We start from the raw sequence: 18,237 nt of genomic DNA, 5'->3' as shown, positions 1-18,237 counted from the left end.
ATCCTGGCTTGGGAATGGCCTTAGGCTGCCCCAGGGGAGGTTTGGGTTGGATATTTGGGAACGTTTATCATGGGTAGGGCTGTCCAGGCCTGGCAGAGCCCCCATCCCTGGGTGTGGCACTGGGGACACTGGGCAGTGCTGGGGATGGTTGGACTCGATGCTCTGAGAGGCTTTTCCAGCCTAAACCCCTCTGGAATTCCATGATTCCAGCTGAACTGGCCTTCCCAGAGTAGTGGATGCAATCCCTGAGCAGCCATGCTCAATGTCTCCTTTTGGAAAGGCACAAACCCCTGAGCTCTCCTGGAATTCCAGGTTTGGAACCCCTGGAATTCTCTGGGAAATGGGATGTGCTGTGGGGTGAGGGACACAGGAAAATCCCTGCAGGGATGGGGGCTCCACCTGAGCACCTTTTCCTGAAGGAATTGCCCCAAAATCCCCCCTGGGCCGGCCTGAGGCCGCTCCCTCTGCTCCTGCCCCTGTTCCCTGGGAGCAGAGCCCGTTGTTTTCCCAGTCTGACCCTTTGCAGCCAGGTTTGTCCAGCTGGGCACTCCCAGTTTACGTGTTACATAAACCAGTTGTAGTTCAGGCCTTGCTTCGTGGCTGCTGTTGGTTCTTGGGGTGATTTGGAGGTGAGGCTGAGGAGGAAGGCGCTGGTTTAGCTCCTGCTGTGTTACACAATCCAGGCTGCACCGAGGCTGCTGTGAGCTCAGTGATGATAAAAGTGCTTGGCAGGAGAAGGGGGAGAGGCCTGGCGTGGGTAAAACGCTGGGACATTCCAGGAGAGTCATCAAAAACGTCAGGAGGGATTGGGAATTCATGGAGGGGAGAGCTGTGCTCGGGCTGGAGAGAGCCTGGAGGGCTGGGGGCTGCTCCTGCCTCCCTTCCCTGTGCTCTGGGCTGGCTTTGGGGGGTTTTGGGGTTTTTGTGGGGGTTTATGGGGTTTGGGGAGCAGGAGGAAGGAGTGAGGGGCTGCAGCCCTGCCCACTCCTGGCTGATCCTTCCTGGGGATGGAGACAGAGCCTGCTTGTCACAGACATCTTTTATGGAAAATCCTTTCCTTAGGGTTTTTTCTCCTGAGAAGCTGAAAGGCCTCAGGAACAAAATGCAAACAATGGTTATCTGCTGCTGTGGGATGCAACAGGTGCATCTGGGATTGGGCTCATGTGGCTGTTTCTAATTAATGGCCAATCACAGTCAGCTGGCTCCAACTCTCTGTCCAACACACAAGCTTTTGTTATCATTTTTTCTTATTCTATTCTTTGCCAGCCTTCTGATGAAATCCTTCCTTCTATTCTTTTAGTACAGTTTAATGTAATATAGATCATAAAATAATCAATCAGCCTTGTGAAACATGGAGTCAGATCCTCATCTCTCCCCTCATCCTGGGACCCCTGTGAGCACCCTCACAGCTGCCCCTTTTCATTGAGCACTGAGCTGCCCTCGGGGACAGCCAGGGGAGATCATCATGAGCAGGGCCCTGGGTGAATCTGGGAGCCCACACCAAGCCCATTAGTGACCTCAGGGACAGGGCTGCCAAGGTTTGGAGCTGTCTGTGCCATTCCAGCACCGGGAGAGGCTCTGGGGATGCTGGGAACAAACAGCTCCCCCCTCTAATTGCAATATTTATTACAGGCTCCTTGTCCTTGTTTTCCAGCCTTAGTGATTCTCTGCAGCTCCTGAGCAAATGCCAGAGCTCCCAGCAGAGCAGGCTCAGTGCTGGCAGTGCTGGGGATGGACCCCAAATCTGGATTTCACACCCAATCTGGGATGGGGCTCCAGGAGCAGGGCACTGGATCAGGGTGTCCAGGTGCCTCTGGAGTCTGGGACCTGCAGGAAAGGGGGGATTCTGCCCCTGTGCTCAGGTGAGACCCCACTGCAGAGCTGCCCCAGCCCTGGGCTCCCACATTCCAGGGCCCGAAGGGGCTCCAGGAGAGCTGAGAGGGGCTGGGGACAAGGGATGGAGGGACAGGAGCCAGGGAATGGCTCCCAGTGCCAGAGGGAGGGATGGATGGGACATTGGGAACTGGGAATTCCTGCCTGGGAGGGTGAGCAGGCCCTGGCACAGGGTGCCCAGGGAAGCTGTGGCTGCCCCTGCATTCAGCACTGGCAGGATAAAAAAAAAGAAAACAACAAAGAAACAAACAATTGGGCCCCCAGACAGGGAAATGCTCCATGGAGTCGATTTATCTGGAGATTTATTGGCTGTGGAGCAGAGCTGGGTCAGCCCTCACCTGTGTGGGTGCAGCCTGGGCTGGAATCCCCCTGTGCTTTCCCAGCTCCTGGATCTGCTCTGAGCCTCTGCCCTGCCCCTCCTGCTGGAATTCCTGCTGTTGTTATGCATTTATTCCATTTATTGCCTACAAGGATTCGTTCTGCTCAGGCTTTGTCAGGAGGGATAATGATTCAAGGAGCCACTGCTGACAAGAACAAGAGGGAATGGCTTTTAGCTGAAGGATTGGGGGGGATTTAGCTGGGATATTGGGAAGGAATTCCTGCCTGGGAGGGCGGGGAGGCCCTGGCGCACATTCCCAGAGCAGCTGGGGCTGCCTTGGAAGTGTCCAAGGCCGGGTTGGAGCAGCCTGGGACAGGGGGAGGTGTCCAGGGGTGGATGGAATAGGATTTAGGGTTCATTCCCAATCCATGCCATGTTCTGGGATTGGTGGCAGCGATGACTTTGGGATGCTCCGAGGTCCCACAGCTGCTCTGGGGTGAGTCAGGCACCCCAATCCCCTCAGGAATCCCCTCCTGCTCCACTGGGACAGGTTTAGATAAAATGATAATCCCGAGGTGCAGAGATGAATGGAGCCTGAGCCAGGAGCAGCAATTTTCCTGCTGAGCTTTGCTCTGCTCGTTCAGATATTGATCTGTGGCTGCAGGCCCTCCCCCAGGCCACAGCTCCGGGATAAATAACCCGGGACAGGCAGCACTGATTGTGATTTAGGAGCCGGGGTCTCTCCATCCTCCTGCTCTCTGTGCCCCGGGTTTGGCTCCTCAGCGGCTGGAATTGGGCACGTGTGGGGCTGGCTGTGGCTTCTGGATGGTTTTGGGATTGGTGTAACCAGGAATAAGAATGTTTAGATTGTTAGAAATAGAATGTCTGATTGTTAGAAACAGAGTGTTTAAATTGAAAATATGTTGTGAGTGCAAGGGCAGTAAAGATCAGGGAATCAGGATCATGGATTGGATTGGAAGGGACCTTAAATCCCACCCAGTGCCACCCCTGCCATGGCAGGGACACTCCCACTGTCCCACAAGCCCTGTTCCAGCCTGGCCTGGGATATTCCCAGGGATCCAGGGGCTGCCACAGCTGCTCTGAGAATTCCAGCCCAGCATCCCTATGGGTGATCCATCCCTATTCCCTTTTTATCCCACAGCATTACTCTTCCCATATTTTTTCCCGTGGTGCTGAGCACATTCCCAGTGTCCCTCTGGAGCCTCTCCTGCTCCTCTTTGTGCTGCAGACACTTTAAATTCCCGGGGCAGGGAGCTGGGGGTGGGATTTCCCCAGTGGAACATTGCTGACTCCGTGTTCAGAGCTCTGTGTGATGGAGGAGCTGGGATTTAGATTTAATATTGCCCACGATTTCCTTGCCCGTGGCTGCTGCTCAGCAGCCAGATGCAAGCAGGGCTGGGAAAATAGGAAAAATTCTTGGGAAACTCAGAAAAATTCATGGAAAACTCAGAAAAATTCATGGAGTGCTTTGTGCCAAGGACCTCTGCCAGGAAAAAAAAAAGGGAGATTTCCCCTTTTATTTTATTTTATTTTTTTTTTAGCTGGGAGAGGTTACAAGTTTAAAAGCTGCATGCCTGGAGTTGTGGCCTGGTCCATGATGCCTGTGGAAGCATCCCAGGTTTGCACCGTAGGTGGGATATTGGGAAAGGGTTTCTGGCTCTGAGGATGCTGAAGCCCTGGAATAGAATTCCCAGGGAAGCTGTGGCTGCCCCTGGATCCCTGGAATTGTCCAAGGCCGGGCTGGAGCAGCCTGGGATGGTGGGAGGTGTCCCTGCCATGGCAGGGGTGCAATGGGATGGGATTTGGGATCCATGGCAGGGGATGTGATTTGGGATCCTTCCCACCCAGCCCACGCTGGGGTCGATGTCCGTGTGTCTGTCCCCCCACAGGAAGGTTTCTGCAGGAGCAGCGCTTGGGCAATGCCATTCCCTGGCTGCCGAGCTCACCTGGTAATTAATTCATCAGCAGAACCGCCTGGAATTAGAGCCGTGCTCCGAGAGAGGCTCCTAATTGGGAGTTAATGGCTCATTAGAGCTGAGCAGATCAGCCTGAGCACCCCGACAACACAAACAAAGCAATTAATGATGTTCAGGGAGTGGCTCCGCCTTTCCAGCGCTGCTGCTGCCCTGCGAGCAGAGAGGTGCTGTGAGTCTGGGGGTGCTGCTGCCGAGGGAATTCCCTTTGGAATGTCCTTTGGGGTGTGGGAGGGCTGGGATGGTGCGGTGGCTGTGGCTTCCTGCTCTGGGGCTTGTTCATCCCAAGCTGGGCACCTGGGAACGATGGGGTTGGAAAATGATGGGGGAATGAGCAGCAGGGCTCCTCCTACTCAAGTAAATCACAGAATTTCGGGCTGGGTTGGGTGGGAAGGGACCTTAGAGCCCATCCCTGACCCTTTCCACTGTCCCAGGGTGCTCCAAGTGCTGTCCAGCCTGGCCTTGGACACTTCCAGAGAGGAAAAGGGGCTCCAGGAGAGCTGGAAATGACAGGGCACAGGGAATGGCTCCCACTGCCAGAGGGCAGGGATGGATGGGAGGTTGGGAATTCCTGGCTGGGAGGGCTGGATGCCCTGGCACAGGTTATTCCATGGATGGCTCTGGATCCCTGGCAGTGCCCAGTGCCAGCTGGAGCAGCCTGGGACAGTGGAAAGTGCCCCTGCCACGGCAATGGGATGGGATTTAAGGTCCCTTCCCACCCAAACCAGGACCCTGGGAAGGAGTGGCAGCACCTCTGCAGCCCACCAGGATTTTTCCTGGAAGCAAAGCAGTGCCCTGAGATCTGGGATGGGAAAAGGCAAAGAGCCCCAGCCAGAACTGCCGGTGTCATAAACACCAAACGCTTCTGAAACCTGCAGGAAATAAAAGGCATCGTTTTCCCTAAAATGGCAAAAATGCTCCAGACTTAGAGGCTTTAAAGCCAGCCTGGGGAGAGCTAAATCAGCACGATGGGCATGGCAGGCAAGGCTGGGATGTAAAATTAGAAACCCCTGGCAGGCATGTGGGTATTTGTGCAGCTCGGGCTGGGATGTGGCAGATTGATCCTCCTGGGAATAACTGACATCACATCCCCGGAATGGGGGCCCTAATTAACCTGCCTGATTGTGGGGTGGGATCGGGATCAGATTGATCCTCCCGGGAATAATGAGCCTGCTGGATGGTATCATATCCCCAGGAATGGGGGCCCTAATTAATGCAGGATGGGTTTGGGATCAGATTGATCCTCCTGGGAATAATGAGCTGCTGCATGACATCACATCCCCAGGGATAGGGGCCCTAATTAACCCCCCTGACTGGGGATCAGATTGATCCTCCCGGGCATAACGAGATTGATCCTCCTGGGAATAACAAGCCTGCTGGATGACATCACATCCCCAGGAATGGGGGCTCTATTTAACCCCCTGACTGCAGGATGGGGTCGGGATCATCTCCCTCCTGCAGGAAATGATCTCCCTGTGCCACCTTCAGATTTAAACCGTGGGGAGGGAGCAGCATCCACCCCCTCTGAGCCTCCTCTTCCTCTGCTGCAGCAAGTGTGGGGCCTGTGGGATTTGGGGATTTGGGGATCCTTGTCCCAGGTGTTCTGGGATGTGGGATGTTCCTCGGGAGAGGTGTGAGGATGCTGAGGATGGAGGAGCAGCTGGGAGATGCTGAGCACCTGGGTCACCTGGAGGGGCAGGAGAATGTGTCACCAAGGGGGAGAATCCAGCATGGAGTTGCTGAGGGTGTGGAGGTGCTGTTGGGGAATTTTTTCCTAGGGGAAAAGGATTTCTAGGTTTTCAATTTGGGGAGATCCCAGCGAGATGTCTGCTCACTGCAGGGGAATGGGGAACTGCCCCATCCCTGGGAGTGCTCCAGGCCAGGCTGGAGCAACCTGGGATAGAAAGAGGGATGGGATGGGATTTACTGTCCTTCTACCCTGGGAGTCTGTCATTCCGTGATATTTGCATATATTTGTATATCTATGGCCCAGCAAGGAGCGTGTGGATTCCTGAAGAGCCTCTTGCAGCCCCAAATCCCAGCTGGCAGGGCTGCCAGCGCTGATCCTCCCTTTCCAGGGAGTCTGTGTGCTCCTGCTGCCAGGCAGGGAGTGTGTGCCAGCCCCTCGTGCCAGCTGTGTGCCACAATCCGTGTTTAGCTCACAGATGTGGTGTTCCAGCTGTGCACACTCTGAGGTGCAGGACAGGAGCTGTTCCAGCTGTGCTGAGGTGCAGGACAGGAGCTGTTCCAGCTGTGCACACTCTGAGGTGCAGGACAGGAGCTGTTCCAGCTGTGCAGGGCTCTGAGGTGCAGGACAGGAGCTGTTCCAGCTGTGCAGGGCTCTGAGGTGCAGGACAGGAGCTGTTCCAGCTGTGCAGGGCTCTGAGGTGCAGGACAGGAGCTGTTCCAGCTGTGCACACTCTGAGGTGCAGGACAGGAGCTGTTCCAGCTGTGCTGAGGTGCAGGACAGGAGCTGTTCCAGCTGTGCACACTCTGAGGTGCAGGACAGGAGCTGTTCCAGCTGTGCTGAGGTGCAGGACAGGAGCTGTTCCAGCTGTGCAGGGCTCTGAGGTGCAGGACAGGAGCTGTTCCAGCTGTGCACACTTTGAGGTGCAGGACAGGAGCTGTTCCAGCTGTGCACGGGGCTGAGGTGCAGGACTGGGCACAGGAGTTTGGGATTGGCAAGGCTGCTGATCTCCTTTGGGGATCATCCCCTGCATCCAGCCCTGGGAACATGGGAGTGCAATCTGTGTTCTCCAGGAGTTTTGAGTATTGGGGGATATTGATTTATAAATATTGGTTTTAAGTAGGAGGGGATGCTGATGTTTGCATGGAATTGTGGAGTATCAGAGCTGGAGGGAGCCACAGGATCATGGATCCAACCCCTGGTCCTGCACAGACACCCCAAAATCCCACCTGGGCATCCCTGGAGTGCTGTCCAAACCCTCTGGGGGAAGAGCCTTGCTCTAAACCCATCCCAGCCCCTCTGGCACAGCTCTGGCTGTTTTCCCTCTCCCATGATGGGTCTGGGGGGGTCTCCCGTTGAATTCCTTGGCCAAGCTGAGGCTGCAGGAGAGGAGCAGGAATCACAGAGCAGCTGTGTTGGAAACAGTTCTGGGCGTGAATTGATGGCCTCAAAATGCTCAGTGTTTTAAGAGACTCAACAAATCAATCCCTGTGTTAAACCAGCAGCACTAAATCCTGAGAGGTTATTCCCAAACACAGCTCCTTCTGTAAACCATGGAATCCCAGACTGGTTTGGGTGGGAAGGGACCCTAAACTCACCCTGCAGGGGCACCTTCCCCTATCCCAGGGTGCTCCAAGCCCCATCAACCCTGGACACCTCCAGGGATGGGGATTCCACACCTTCTCTGGACGATCAGAGGCAGATGATCCCTCTCTGTACCAGCCCTGACGTGGATACAGATTATTTTCAGCTCAGAAAGTGGCTGCTGACTTTGTGTGCTATTTCAATCAGTCTCCCAGCCATCCCTTTTCCATGGGGTGGCTGCAGGCAGGGATGCTGGCATGGAGCAGGTCTCCCTCTGGGGATCATCCCCAGGCCCTGGAGCCCAGGAGTGCTCTGCCTGTGTGGCCCTGTGTCCACCCCAGTAAATTGTGCCTTTCCACGTGAGGAGAGCTGGATTTTCCATGCAGGAAGGCGTCTCTGGATCCCTCGGGGTGTTTTTGGGGCTGCAGAGGGAAGCTCTATTCTGGTGCTGAGCCCATATGGCCGGGTGGGTGTTTGAGGAGTGGCTGTGAGAGGGGAGGGAGGGCTGGGCTCAGCCTCACTATGCAAATGTTCTCGTCTGGAGAGCAGAAATTATTGTAAACATCTTTTTTATTTTTTTCCCTTTTCTCACTGATCCCCAGACTTGCCTCAGGTGTTGCTCTGACCTCCACCACTCTCCTGGGATTTAACAGAACATTCCTTTCTCCCCATGGCTCTTCCCCACCATTCCCAACATCGAGCTACAAATGAATCCCCTCATTTCCAGCTGCACCCAAATTCCATGAAAAGCAGAACCAGGTTTTTTTTTGTTTTTTTTTTAGGAAAATCCCTGTCAGACCATGGAGTCCAACCATTCCCAGTCTGCCCAGGCCACCACTGCCCCTGTCCCCACATCCACAGGGCTTTGGAATTCCTCCAGGGATGGGGGCTGCCAGGCTGGACTGCCCTTTCCATGAAGGTGTGTTTTCCTGGCACAGATTCCCAGAGCAGCTGTGGCTGTCCCTGGATCCCTGGAATTGTCCCAGCCAGGTTGGATGGGGCTTGGAGCTGCCTGGGACAGTGGAAGGCGTTCCCTGCCCCTGGCAGGGGTGGATTGGGATGATCCTTAATTTCTGTTCCAACCCAAACCAGTCTGGAATTCTCTGTTCAGCATAAGGAATGTTTCCATGCTGTCAGGAAAAATCTGGGAATACTTGGGGCTGGTGGGAGCTCTGGAGAGCATCCACTGCGTTTTTCCAGGGCGTGGATGGGCAATTCCAGCTTTTATCCAAACTCCACTTTGCCCATGTCCCCAGCTGCCTGGGACTATCCCCACCCCAGGAGAGGGGTGTGACGGGGTTCACAGGGGTTCTTGGATGAGGCAGGAGACGAGAATGTTGACTCTATGTTCAGAAGGCTTGATTTATTATTTTATGATATATATATATATTACATTATGGCTATACTAGAAAGAAATAGAAGGAAAGGTTTCTTCTTAAGGCTAGCTAAGAATAGAAAAGAATGAATAACAAAGGTCTGTGTCTCAGACAGAGAGTCCAAGCTATCTGGTCTGTGGTTGGCCATTAACTGTAAACATTCAAGATGGCCCAATCACAGATCCACCTGTTGCATTCCACAGCAGCAGATAACCATTGTTTACATTTTGTTTCTGAGGCCTCTCAGCTTCTCAGAAGGGAAAATCCTAAAGAAAAGGATTTTCACAAAAAGATGTCTGCGGCAGAGGGGATCCATTCCCATTCCCATCCCATCCCATCCCATCCCATCCCATCCCATCCCATTCCCTTCCCATCCCATCCCCATCCTATCCCATCCCATCCATCCCCATCCCATCCCATCCCATTCCCACCCCATCCCATTCCCATCCCCATCCCATCCCATCCCATCCCCATCCCATCCCATTCCCATCCCATCCATCCATCCCATCCCCATCCCATCCATCCCATCCCATCCATCCCATCCCATCCATCCCATCCCATCCCATCCATCCCATCCCATCCCATCCCATCCCATCCCATCCCATCCCATCCCATCCCATCCCTCTCCCTGCCCTTGCTCCCAGCAGGAGCTGCGTGGGGCAGGCAGGGAAGTGCTGCCCTGCTGGCGCTGCTGAGTCAGTGCCAGGCGGGTGGGAGGCAGTGATGCAGGCCTGGGAGGGTGGCAGATGGCTCTGGGAGCAGAGCCTGCTCCCCGGCAGGAGCTGCAGGGGCTGGGCTGGGCCCTGACGCATCCCGGCCGCGGGGAGCGGGAGCGCAGCCTGGGGTTGGGATTAAAAACAAAATCTAATCAGGAGAGGCTAAAAATAGCAGGGCAGATTTCTCAGCCAGGATTAATTATTGCGTGGAATGTGTGTTATTGCAGGGAATGTCTGATCCAGATAACTGCTCCTGCCTCTGCTTTTCCAAAGGGATGGACAGCCCTGCTCCAGGCCTGGAAGGGCAGCTCTGGAGGCTGCCAAACTTTTGTTTTCCCCTCTTTTTTTGGTACAAAAAAAAAGGTTCCCGACCTGCCAGCAGCATGTTGCATCCCTGGATATGGGGGCAGGAGCAGGACATGCTTTCCTGTGCTGCTTCCATGGGATTTTGGAAACCTGCCGTGATTTGGGCTAAGGATGGTGCTGGCAAACACCAGGATGAGCTGCTGAGGGTGCCAGGGAAATCTGGGGGTGTGAGGATCAAAAAGTGCCCCTGGAAGAGGCCTGGCTGATAAGGAGCATGCCTTTGGTGTCATGGCTCTGTTTAAATGTCAGGAATGCTCCGTGAGGACAGTGGGAATAACGCAGGAGGTATTTATGGAATGGAGATAAACAGCGTGGCTGAACTGAGGAGCAGGGCAGGAGCCTGGATTGCTCCCCAGGGTGAGGAGAAATAAAGTGTTAGGGATAAAAGCATGTCTGACAGACAGGAGTGTGGTCTGGAGCCACGGGAGCATGGAATGGTTTGGGTTGGAAGGGATCTTGGAGATCATCTTAACTCCCTTTTGCACACAGACTTCCTGTGTTAAATCTGTGTGTGTTGGAATTCCCAGGGATTCGAATTCCCAGAGCAGCTGGGGCTGCCCCTGGATCCCTGGAAGTGCCCAAGGCCAGGCTGGACGGGGCTTGGGATAATGGAAGGTGTCCCTACCCATGGGGTTGGAATTAATTGTCTTTAATCATCTTCCCAGCCAGATAATCCTGGGATTCCGTGGTATTTTCATGGATTCATAAAGGGTTTTTGTGGTTGGTACCTTTAGGACACATTTTGTGCCTTCCATTTCAGGAAATGCTGTATTTTTTTCTCTTTAACCAAAGTGGGTTTTTATGAAAAAATTGGCTCAGCATCCTTTCAGGGAGGATGCTGAGCAATTCCCAGTGTCCCATCCATCCCTGCCCTCTGGCACTGGGAGCCATTCCCTGGCTCCTGTCCCTCCATCCCTGTCCCCAGCCCCTCTGCAGCTCTCCTGGAGCCCCTTCAGGCCCTGCAGGGGCTCTGAGCTCTCCTTGAATCCTTCCCCTCTCCACAGGAACATTCCCAGCTCCCTGGCCAGGATTGCCAGAACATTCTGGAGCACTCCAAGCCATCACCACTGTAATCAGGGACCAGCCTTGTGCCGGTGCTGGGGAAATGTGAGTGCCAGAAATAGCTGCTGCTGCTGCTGTTCCCAGGGAGCTGGAGGTGCTGGGGCTGCAGCCCCACGCTGTCTGTGCTGCTCAGGAGCCCTCCCAAAGGGCTGTGCCCTTCCCAGTCTGCCAGCTGAACTTCCATGGACAATACAGGGGGACAGGGAGAGCCTGGGAGCTGAAACCCTCCTGGGTTTGGGGGCTGAGCCCCGTTGGCGTCCCCATTTTCTGGCTGATTGCAGATCTCAGCCATCTGTTGTGTTGTGAGGTCCCCAGGATCAGGTGAGAGATGAGAATTTAACTCCATGTTCTCAGAAGGCTGATTTATTATTCTATTCTATTCTATTCTATTCTATTCTATTCTATTCTATTCTATTCTATTCTATTCTATTCTATTCTATTCTATTCTATTCTATTCTATTCTATTCTATTCTATTCTATTCTATTCTATTCTATTCTATTCTATTCCTATACTAAAACTATAGTAGAGAAAGAGAAAGAACACATCAGAAAGCTAGAAAGGAATGAAAAATAAAAGCTCGTGACTGACCAGGGTCCTGACACAGCTGGACTGGGACTGGTCATTAATTAAGAACAATTCACATGGAACCAATCAAAGATGCACCTGTTGGTAAGCAACCTCCAGACCACGTTCCAAAGCAATCAGGTAATTATTGTTTATGTTTCTTCATTTCTTTTCTGTGGCTTCTCAGCTTCTCAGGAGAAAAATCCTGGGCAAGGAAGATGTTTCAGAAAATATCGTGGTAACAATCTGTCACCATTGCAGATGTGAACATCAGGATATCTTGTTTATCAGTTATCCCATTTATCAGTTTTCCTTAGCTAAATGGGATGAACCAGCTGCTGTCCCTGTGTTTGGGGTGAAGCTGTGGCTGCCCCTGCATCCCTGGGATCATCCCAGGCCAGGCTGGAGAGGGCTTGGAGCAGCCTGGGATGGTGTCCCTGCCCATGGCAGGGGTGGGATGAGCCCTGATTTCTGATCCTTGATTTCCCCCATGACCCAGACCATCCCAAGATTCCCTAATTTCCCCTGCTCTCCTGGAAGAGCAGAGGTTGCTGTGGGAATCCTTTTCCCTGCTGCAGCAAATCCTCCCTCAGTCCTGCAAGAGCAAAGGGCAAGTGTTGTATGTCTCTATATCAAGTCCCAATCAGGCTTTACTCTTCCCTTCATGGGCCTTACATTGCAGTTCTGAATTAGCTCAGTTATCAGAAATTCATCAAACTTTGCTGTGTGATTAATTTTTCACTGGTATTTTGGAGGTTTTACAGGTAAGCTGCAGGTTTAAGGCAGATCATCCCCCCAGAGTGCACATGGAAGAGCCCCTGACTCAGCTCTGGGGATTTTAACCTGCAGGGCAGCAGCTCTTCCTAAGGAAAAAGGTAAAAACCTGACAAAAAGAAGGGTATTTGTGCTTTTTGGCCAGGAATTCCTGCTGGAGGTTCCTCTTCCTCCCAATGCTAGGACACAGAGATGCCCTTTTTGTGGCTGTTGGGACTCCATGCCGTGAGATGCTGTAATTCCCAATTAATTCCCTCTTTCCACTGATGAGAATGAACTTTTCCCCATTGGGAAGGACACCCGTGTGTCCCTGTGTCCAGCTAACTGCATTCCAACGGCTGAAGGTGACATTTCTGGCATTCCTTTGGAGAGAGAAAGAGCCAGGGAACCTCTGGGTGCCAGAACTGCTTCTGAGGCCTCTCCCAGGCCAGGGGGAAGCTGTTAAAAGCTGATTAATGATCCGTGATTTCCCAGGCAGCGGCCAAGCTCGGGGATCAAATGGGATAAATAACAGGGCTGGGATTCTTTTCAAGGCAATTTATGATGAGTTCTAGAAAACAGCCAGCTCCATCTGGGCCCTTTGGAAATTTGGAAGTAATTGGAGGATTATTAGAGGGTGGAATTAGTCGAAGCATTTATTTACGGCTTTTTTTTTTTTGGCCTCCATCTGCCCCCTCATTAATCTGGGAAAGCAGCAATGAGCTGGGCTGACAGCGAGTCACAGAGTTGTGGAATGGCTTGGATTGGAAGGGAAATTAAGGATGATCCTTAATTGGATGGGTGGGACACCTTCCACCATCCCAGGTTGTCCAAGTGGCCTTGGACACTTTTAGGGATGGGGCAGCCACAGCTCCTCAGGGTTCCCCACATGCACAAAAAGCACTCCCTGGTTTTGAAGCAATGGAGAAGGGGTTTATTGGATATTTTGGGGTATTTCTGCTGGAATTGTTACACTTGCTCAGGTGGGATTTGTGTGCAGGCAGAGCTTTGCTGGTTCCCAGAGCCCTCGGTGAGGGGGGCTGAGCTGGGAGCAGGGAACAAAATGCTCCAAAGGCTTTTCCTTTGACAAACACTGCTTAATTCCATAATAAATAATTCCACTGCAGGCAGCTCCCAAGCTGGAGCTGGAAATTTATCCTGCAAATGGATATTAATTGTGGGGAGAACTTGGGGAGATGGGAGCAGGCCTGTGGTTGGGGTGGAGGCCTCAGAGCAGTGCAGGCCACAGGCCCTGCTGAGGGGAAACTCCTGAGGGGAAAAAGCTCAAAAAATGAAAACCCTTCCATGCCAATCGCAGGAATGGAACACTGGGAACCAGGAGGGAGGGATATCCATGAGAAAAATTCATGGAAAATAATTCTGGAGTGGTTATCAGAATGGCTGGCAGAGGTGGGGAGCATGCAACTGATCCTGCTCTGTCTGTGGGAAAACGTGGAAATGTTCATGGATTTGGGGTTGGATGGAGCCCCTCTGCTCTGGGAGAGCTGGGAATGTTCTCCTGGAGAAGGGAAGGCTCCAGGCAGAGCTCAGAGCCCCTGGCAGGGCCTGAAGGGGCTCCAGGAGAGCTGGAGAGGGACTGGGGACAGGGATGGAGGGACAGGAGCCAGGGAATGGCTCCCAGTGCCAGAGGGCAGGGATGGATGGGACATTGGGAACTGGGAATTCCCAGAGCAGCTGGGGCTGCCCCTGGATCCCTGGCAGTGCCCAAGGCCAGGCTGGATGGGGCTTGGAGCACCCTGGGATAGTAGAGGTGTCTCTGCCATGGCAGGGATGGGATGGTTTTGTTTTTAAAATCCCTTCCCACCCAAACCATTGTGGGGTTCTGTTGTTGCTGGAATACAAGTGTGGAACAGCAGAACAACAGTGAGAGCTCAGGGCTGGGGCTGAGGCGTTGCTGAGAGAACAGAACACAAAGGAAAAGCTGGAAAATGCAGCAGAGCTGGAAGAAAAGCTGGGAATTGATTTCTCGTCCTGGCCATGGTAGCGCCTCTCAGCACTGTCTGCTGGCTGACACGTATTCCCAAGGACGTTGGGAATATTGGCTGCTGCTCTTCACCCTGAGAGGCTCTTAAATAATTTGTGCCCTTGGGTTTGTTGGGAAGGAGATAAATGGATCTGAAAGACAAATTATATTCCTGCAGATATTTTCCCCTCCAGTGAGCTGATGTGGGAATGAGACAGAATCTGTGGCTGATTTTTCCAAGATTTTGCTGATGAAGTTTTCCATGGTAATAGTGGGTACAGAATTCCTCCTTGGAAAGCCTGCTGGCAGAGGCAGGACCATGGGGCAGGAGGTGGAAATAGCCCTTGGGACATTGCCATGGGATTGCCTGGGGTGGGAATGGGGATGCACAAGGGACAGGGCATGGGAATGCTGGTGCAGATGAGAATGGGGATTGGGATTGGAATTTGAATGGGAATTTGGGTGGGAATGGGAATGCAGGTGGATGTGCGTCTGGAGATATGGGTGCAGAAGGGGATGGGGATGAGAATGATGATGACAGGGGTGTAGATGCAGACTGGGATGGGAATTTGGGTGGGAATGTGAGTGTGGATGGATCTGTGTCTGGAGATGTTGATACAGAAGGGGATGAGGATGGGGATGGGATGGGAATGCTGGCAGGGATGGGAATGCAGATGTGGATATGGAAATAGGTGTGAATGGGAATTGGGATAAGAATGGGAATACAGATGGGTCTGGAGATGCAGAAAGGGATGTGGATTCAGATGTGGATGGGGACACAGATGTGGAATGCCACATTCAGTCCCTGAGGAGGTCCCAGTCAGGGTCAGCGCTGAGGCTCAGGAGGGGAAGCTCTGGGATGTGCTGATGAAGCTGCTGCTGAGCAGCTGCAGAGCGAGGGGCGCAGCTGGAAGAGGAACTCACTCAAATTGCCATTTGTCTCAGAACTGCAGGTTTTTCCTAAGCCCTTTAGGAACAGGATTGCTTCCACTCCACTTCATAAACAGGAGCACCTGGGCTCTGGGTGAAAATTCACTGGGAAGTACAAAATGTGTCCTGGGTGAGGCTGTGGGGTGGCTCTGGCTGTGCTCCTGCAGATGTGAGGCCTCCCTGGCAATGGGAGCAGCATCCAATGCTAAAACCCCTGGATTCATATTTTCCTCCCAAGAGATAAAGTGGGCAACGGTTTTGTCTTGTGATCAGCAGCAAGACCAGCACTGATTCCATCAGCAGCAGCATGAGGTGGGATAAACTGGAATTTTCCTGGCTGTGTGTCACATTCCATCCCACTCCCCCCCGCTGCAGCCCCGCTGTTGTTTTTCCTGTGCCTTCCCAAGTTCCCTTCCTTTCCTCCTGGCTCCTGGTGAGCCAGGCAGGGGATGTGTTTGCAGAGGTGGATGGAGCTTCCTGAAATCCAAATGTCACATTTCCACTTGGCTGCGTGAGGAGCAAATGGCAGCGTAAATCTATTTGCAGATTTCTACAGAGAGTGGTTAAAAATAATAATAATAATAATAATAATAATAATAATAATAATAATGATGATGATGATGAAAAAAAGCAGGATTTCTTCTGGAAGCCTCCAGCAATCCATGAGCATCATCTCCCTCTGATTCCCAGGGGTCACCAGGGTGGCCATTTCTGATGCTTGAGGGGACTTTTCTCCACAGTGGGAGGAAGAGGAAGGGCAGTATTTTTTGTGCCTCTTAGTCATGGATTTTATTCCCTGTTAATCTTTTGGAGCTGGATCCCAGCCTGGCAGTGATGGGTGTGGGAGCAGATTGCTGGTGAGGCCTTTGAGGAGGAATAAATGTATTTTGTAGGACTTGCTGATGTGTTGGAGTGTGCTGATGAGGGGCTGGTTTTGTGTGCGTTCATGGATATGAGGAAAATGTGGAATGACTTAGGAAGACTTTAGGATCTGACAAGTCCCATTTGCCCTTACAGCTCCTGCTGCTGCAGTCCCAGGGTTCTCAGGTAGCCCTGATGTCCCTTTAGCAGCAGGACCTTCAGAAAGGGTCTGTAAATGTAGGTGGGAATTCCTCAGTTCTGCCCCTTGGGAATGATGAATTAATGCCTGTAGAATCCTAAAATCATGGAATCCTTAGGGTTGGAAAAGACCTTTAAGGACATCAAGTGGCCCACCTCCTGAGGTGCCACATCCACAGAGCTTTGAAATCCCTCCAGGGATGGGGACTCCACCACTGCCTTGGACAACCCTTTCCATGAAGGAATTTTCCCTAATATCCAACTAAACAAGGGCAGGCCAATGCTTTTTTTTTTTTTTTTTTTTTATTAATACATTTAGACTCACAAAATCCATTTCATGGAATTGCTGAAGGATTTCTGTGCATCCCCAATTTCCTGGGACTGCTGGAAGCTTTTCCTCCTTTCTCCTTGCAGGGATGACGTGCCAAGCCAGGACATCCTACACGGAGGACGAGGTGCTCTGGGGCCATCGCTTCTTCCCGGTGATCTCCTTGGAGGAGGGGTTCTTCAAGGTGGATTATTCCCAGTTCCACGCCACCTTCGAGGTGCCCACCCCGCCCTACAGCGTGAAGGAGCAGGAGGAGATGCTCCTCATGTCCTCGCCCCTGATCCCGCCCGCCGTCAGCAACAGCAAGGAGAGGAACAACTCCGTGGAGTGCCTGGATGGGCTCGACGAGGTGGGCACAAAGCTGCCCTCAAAACTGCAGAAAATCACCGGGAGGGACGACTTCCCAAAAAAACTGCTCAGGATGAGCTCCACCACCTCGGAGAAGGCCTACAGCATGGGCGACCTGCCCATGAAACTCCAGCGCATCAGCTCGGTGCCCGGCAACTCCGAGGAGAAACTGGGCTCTAAGACCACGAAGATGATGTCGGATCCCATGAGCCAGTCGGTGGCAGAGCTGCCCCCCAAGCTGCAGAAGCTCTCGGGGGGCGGCGGCAGGATGGAGGGGAACCTCCCGCCCAAACTGCGCAAAATGAATTCCGACCGCTTCACATAACACGGCCGGGACTGCCAGGAGGGCAGCGGGGGCTGCCGGGGGCTCGGGGCCGCCCAGGGGCCGGGGTGGGCTCGGGGGAGCCGGGGGGAGCCGGGGTGGGCTCGGTGCTCCAGGAGCTGGGGGCGTCCCGCGGGGTTCCGAGCGAGGGCCGCGTCCTCGGCGCGTCCGGTCCCAGCGCATGCAATAACCGTGTGCAATCTCTGCATCTCGTCCGTGGCATGACCTCTCCTGTATTTATACTCTGTACCCCCAAAAACACCCAGAGGGGCCTCCCTGCCCCTGCATTCCCCAGGGAATGGGGACAACACGGAGTGGGGAACGTGCAGGGGAAGCTGAACTGGAGTTGAAAGCGTTTGGGGTTTGTTTTTTCCCTGCCGTGGGTCGTGGTTTGCTCACCCAAGTTGTTTGCTGCATGTGGGTTTTTTCCTCCAAGGAGGTGTTTTAGTTCACCTTTCACATCAAATCTGCTCGCCTTAAATCCACTGCTGGTTTCTAGTTTGCTTTCAAGTTTGTTTTTTTTTTTTTTTGTGGGGGGGGATTGTTCCTTGTGTCAAAGCCACCAGGAAAAATACCGGGGGAAAAATAAAAATCTGTATTTCATCAGGCTTTGTTTAGAAAATAAACTTGTGTTCTTAAGCCTGGGGCAAAGTGATAAATAAATGACTTGAGTTCACACTTTAGGTATAATTAGTAACATTTTTATAAAATCTTTGTGATTTATATGTGGATGAAAATCAGTAGGATGTGTTTGATTTCTCTGGTTGCTGAAACAACCAACCATGAAAAAAGCTGAATGTACCCGTGGTGCCAAGCAGGCTCCTCTGTTGGAAGAACTGCACCCCAAAAGCAGAGCCGCGATTCCCCCAGTCCCTCTGGGCCTGGATTTCCCTGCCAGGCAGGGCAGGGTGCTCCCAAGCCTCGTTCCTCGCTGCTTTTTGTGCTGTTTGA

At 52.9% G+C, this 18,237-nt stretch overlaps 1 protein-coding gene across 1 annotated transcript in view; it reads left to right on the top strand.

The window, feature by feature from the left end:
• The window catches only part of KCNJ3 (potassium inwardly rectifying channel subfamily J member 3), a 32,778-nt gene extending 14,814 nt beyond the window's left edge, over positions 1-17,964 (top strand). Inside the window, exon 3 of the mRNA XM_064717915.1 lies at positions 16,703-17,964. Within this exon, the coding sequence (XP_064573985.1) occupies positions 16,703-17,289 (587 nt within the window). The 3' untranslated portion in view covers positions 17,290-17,964. The remainder of the gene's footprint in view (positions 1-16,702) is intronic.
• Positions 17,965-18,237: the final 273 nt, after the last annotated feature.

This window comes from Zonotrichia leucophrys, chromosome 7, assembly GCF_028769735.1.
Source record: "Zonotrichia leucophrys gambelii isolate GWCS_2022_RI chromosome 7, RI_Zleu_2.0, whole genome shotgun sequence".
Classification (NCBI taxonomy): Eukaryota; Metazoa; Chordata; class Aves; order Passeriformes; family Passerellidae; genus Zonotrichia; species Zonotrichia leucophrys.
Note: the sequence above shows the minus strand (reverse complement) of the source record. Positions and strands in the feature narration are given on the sequence as shown.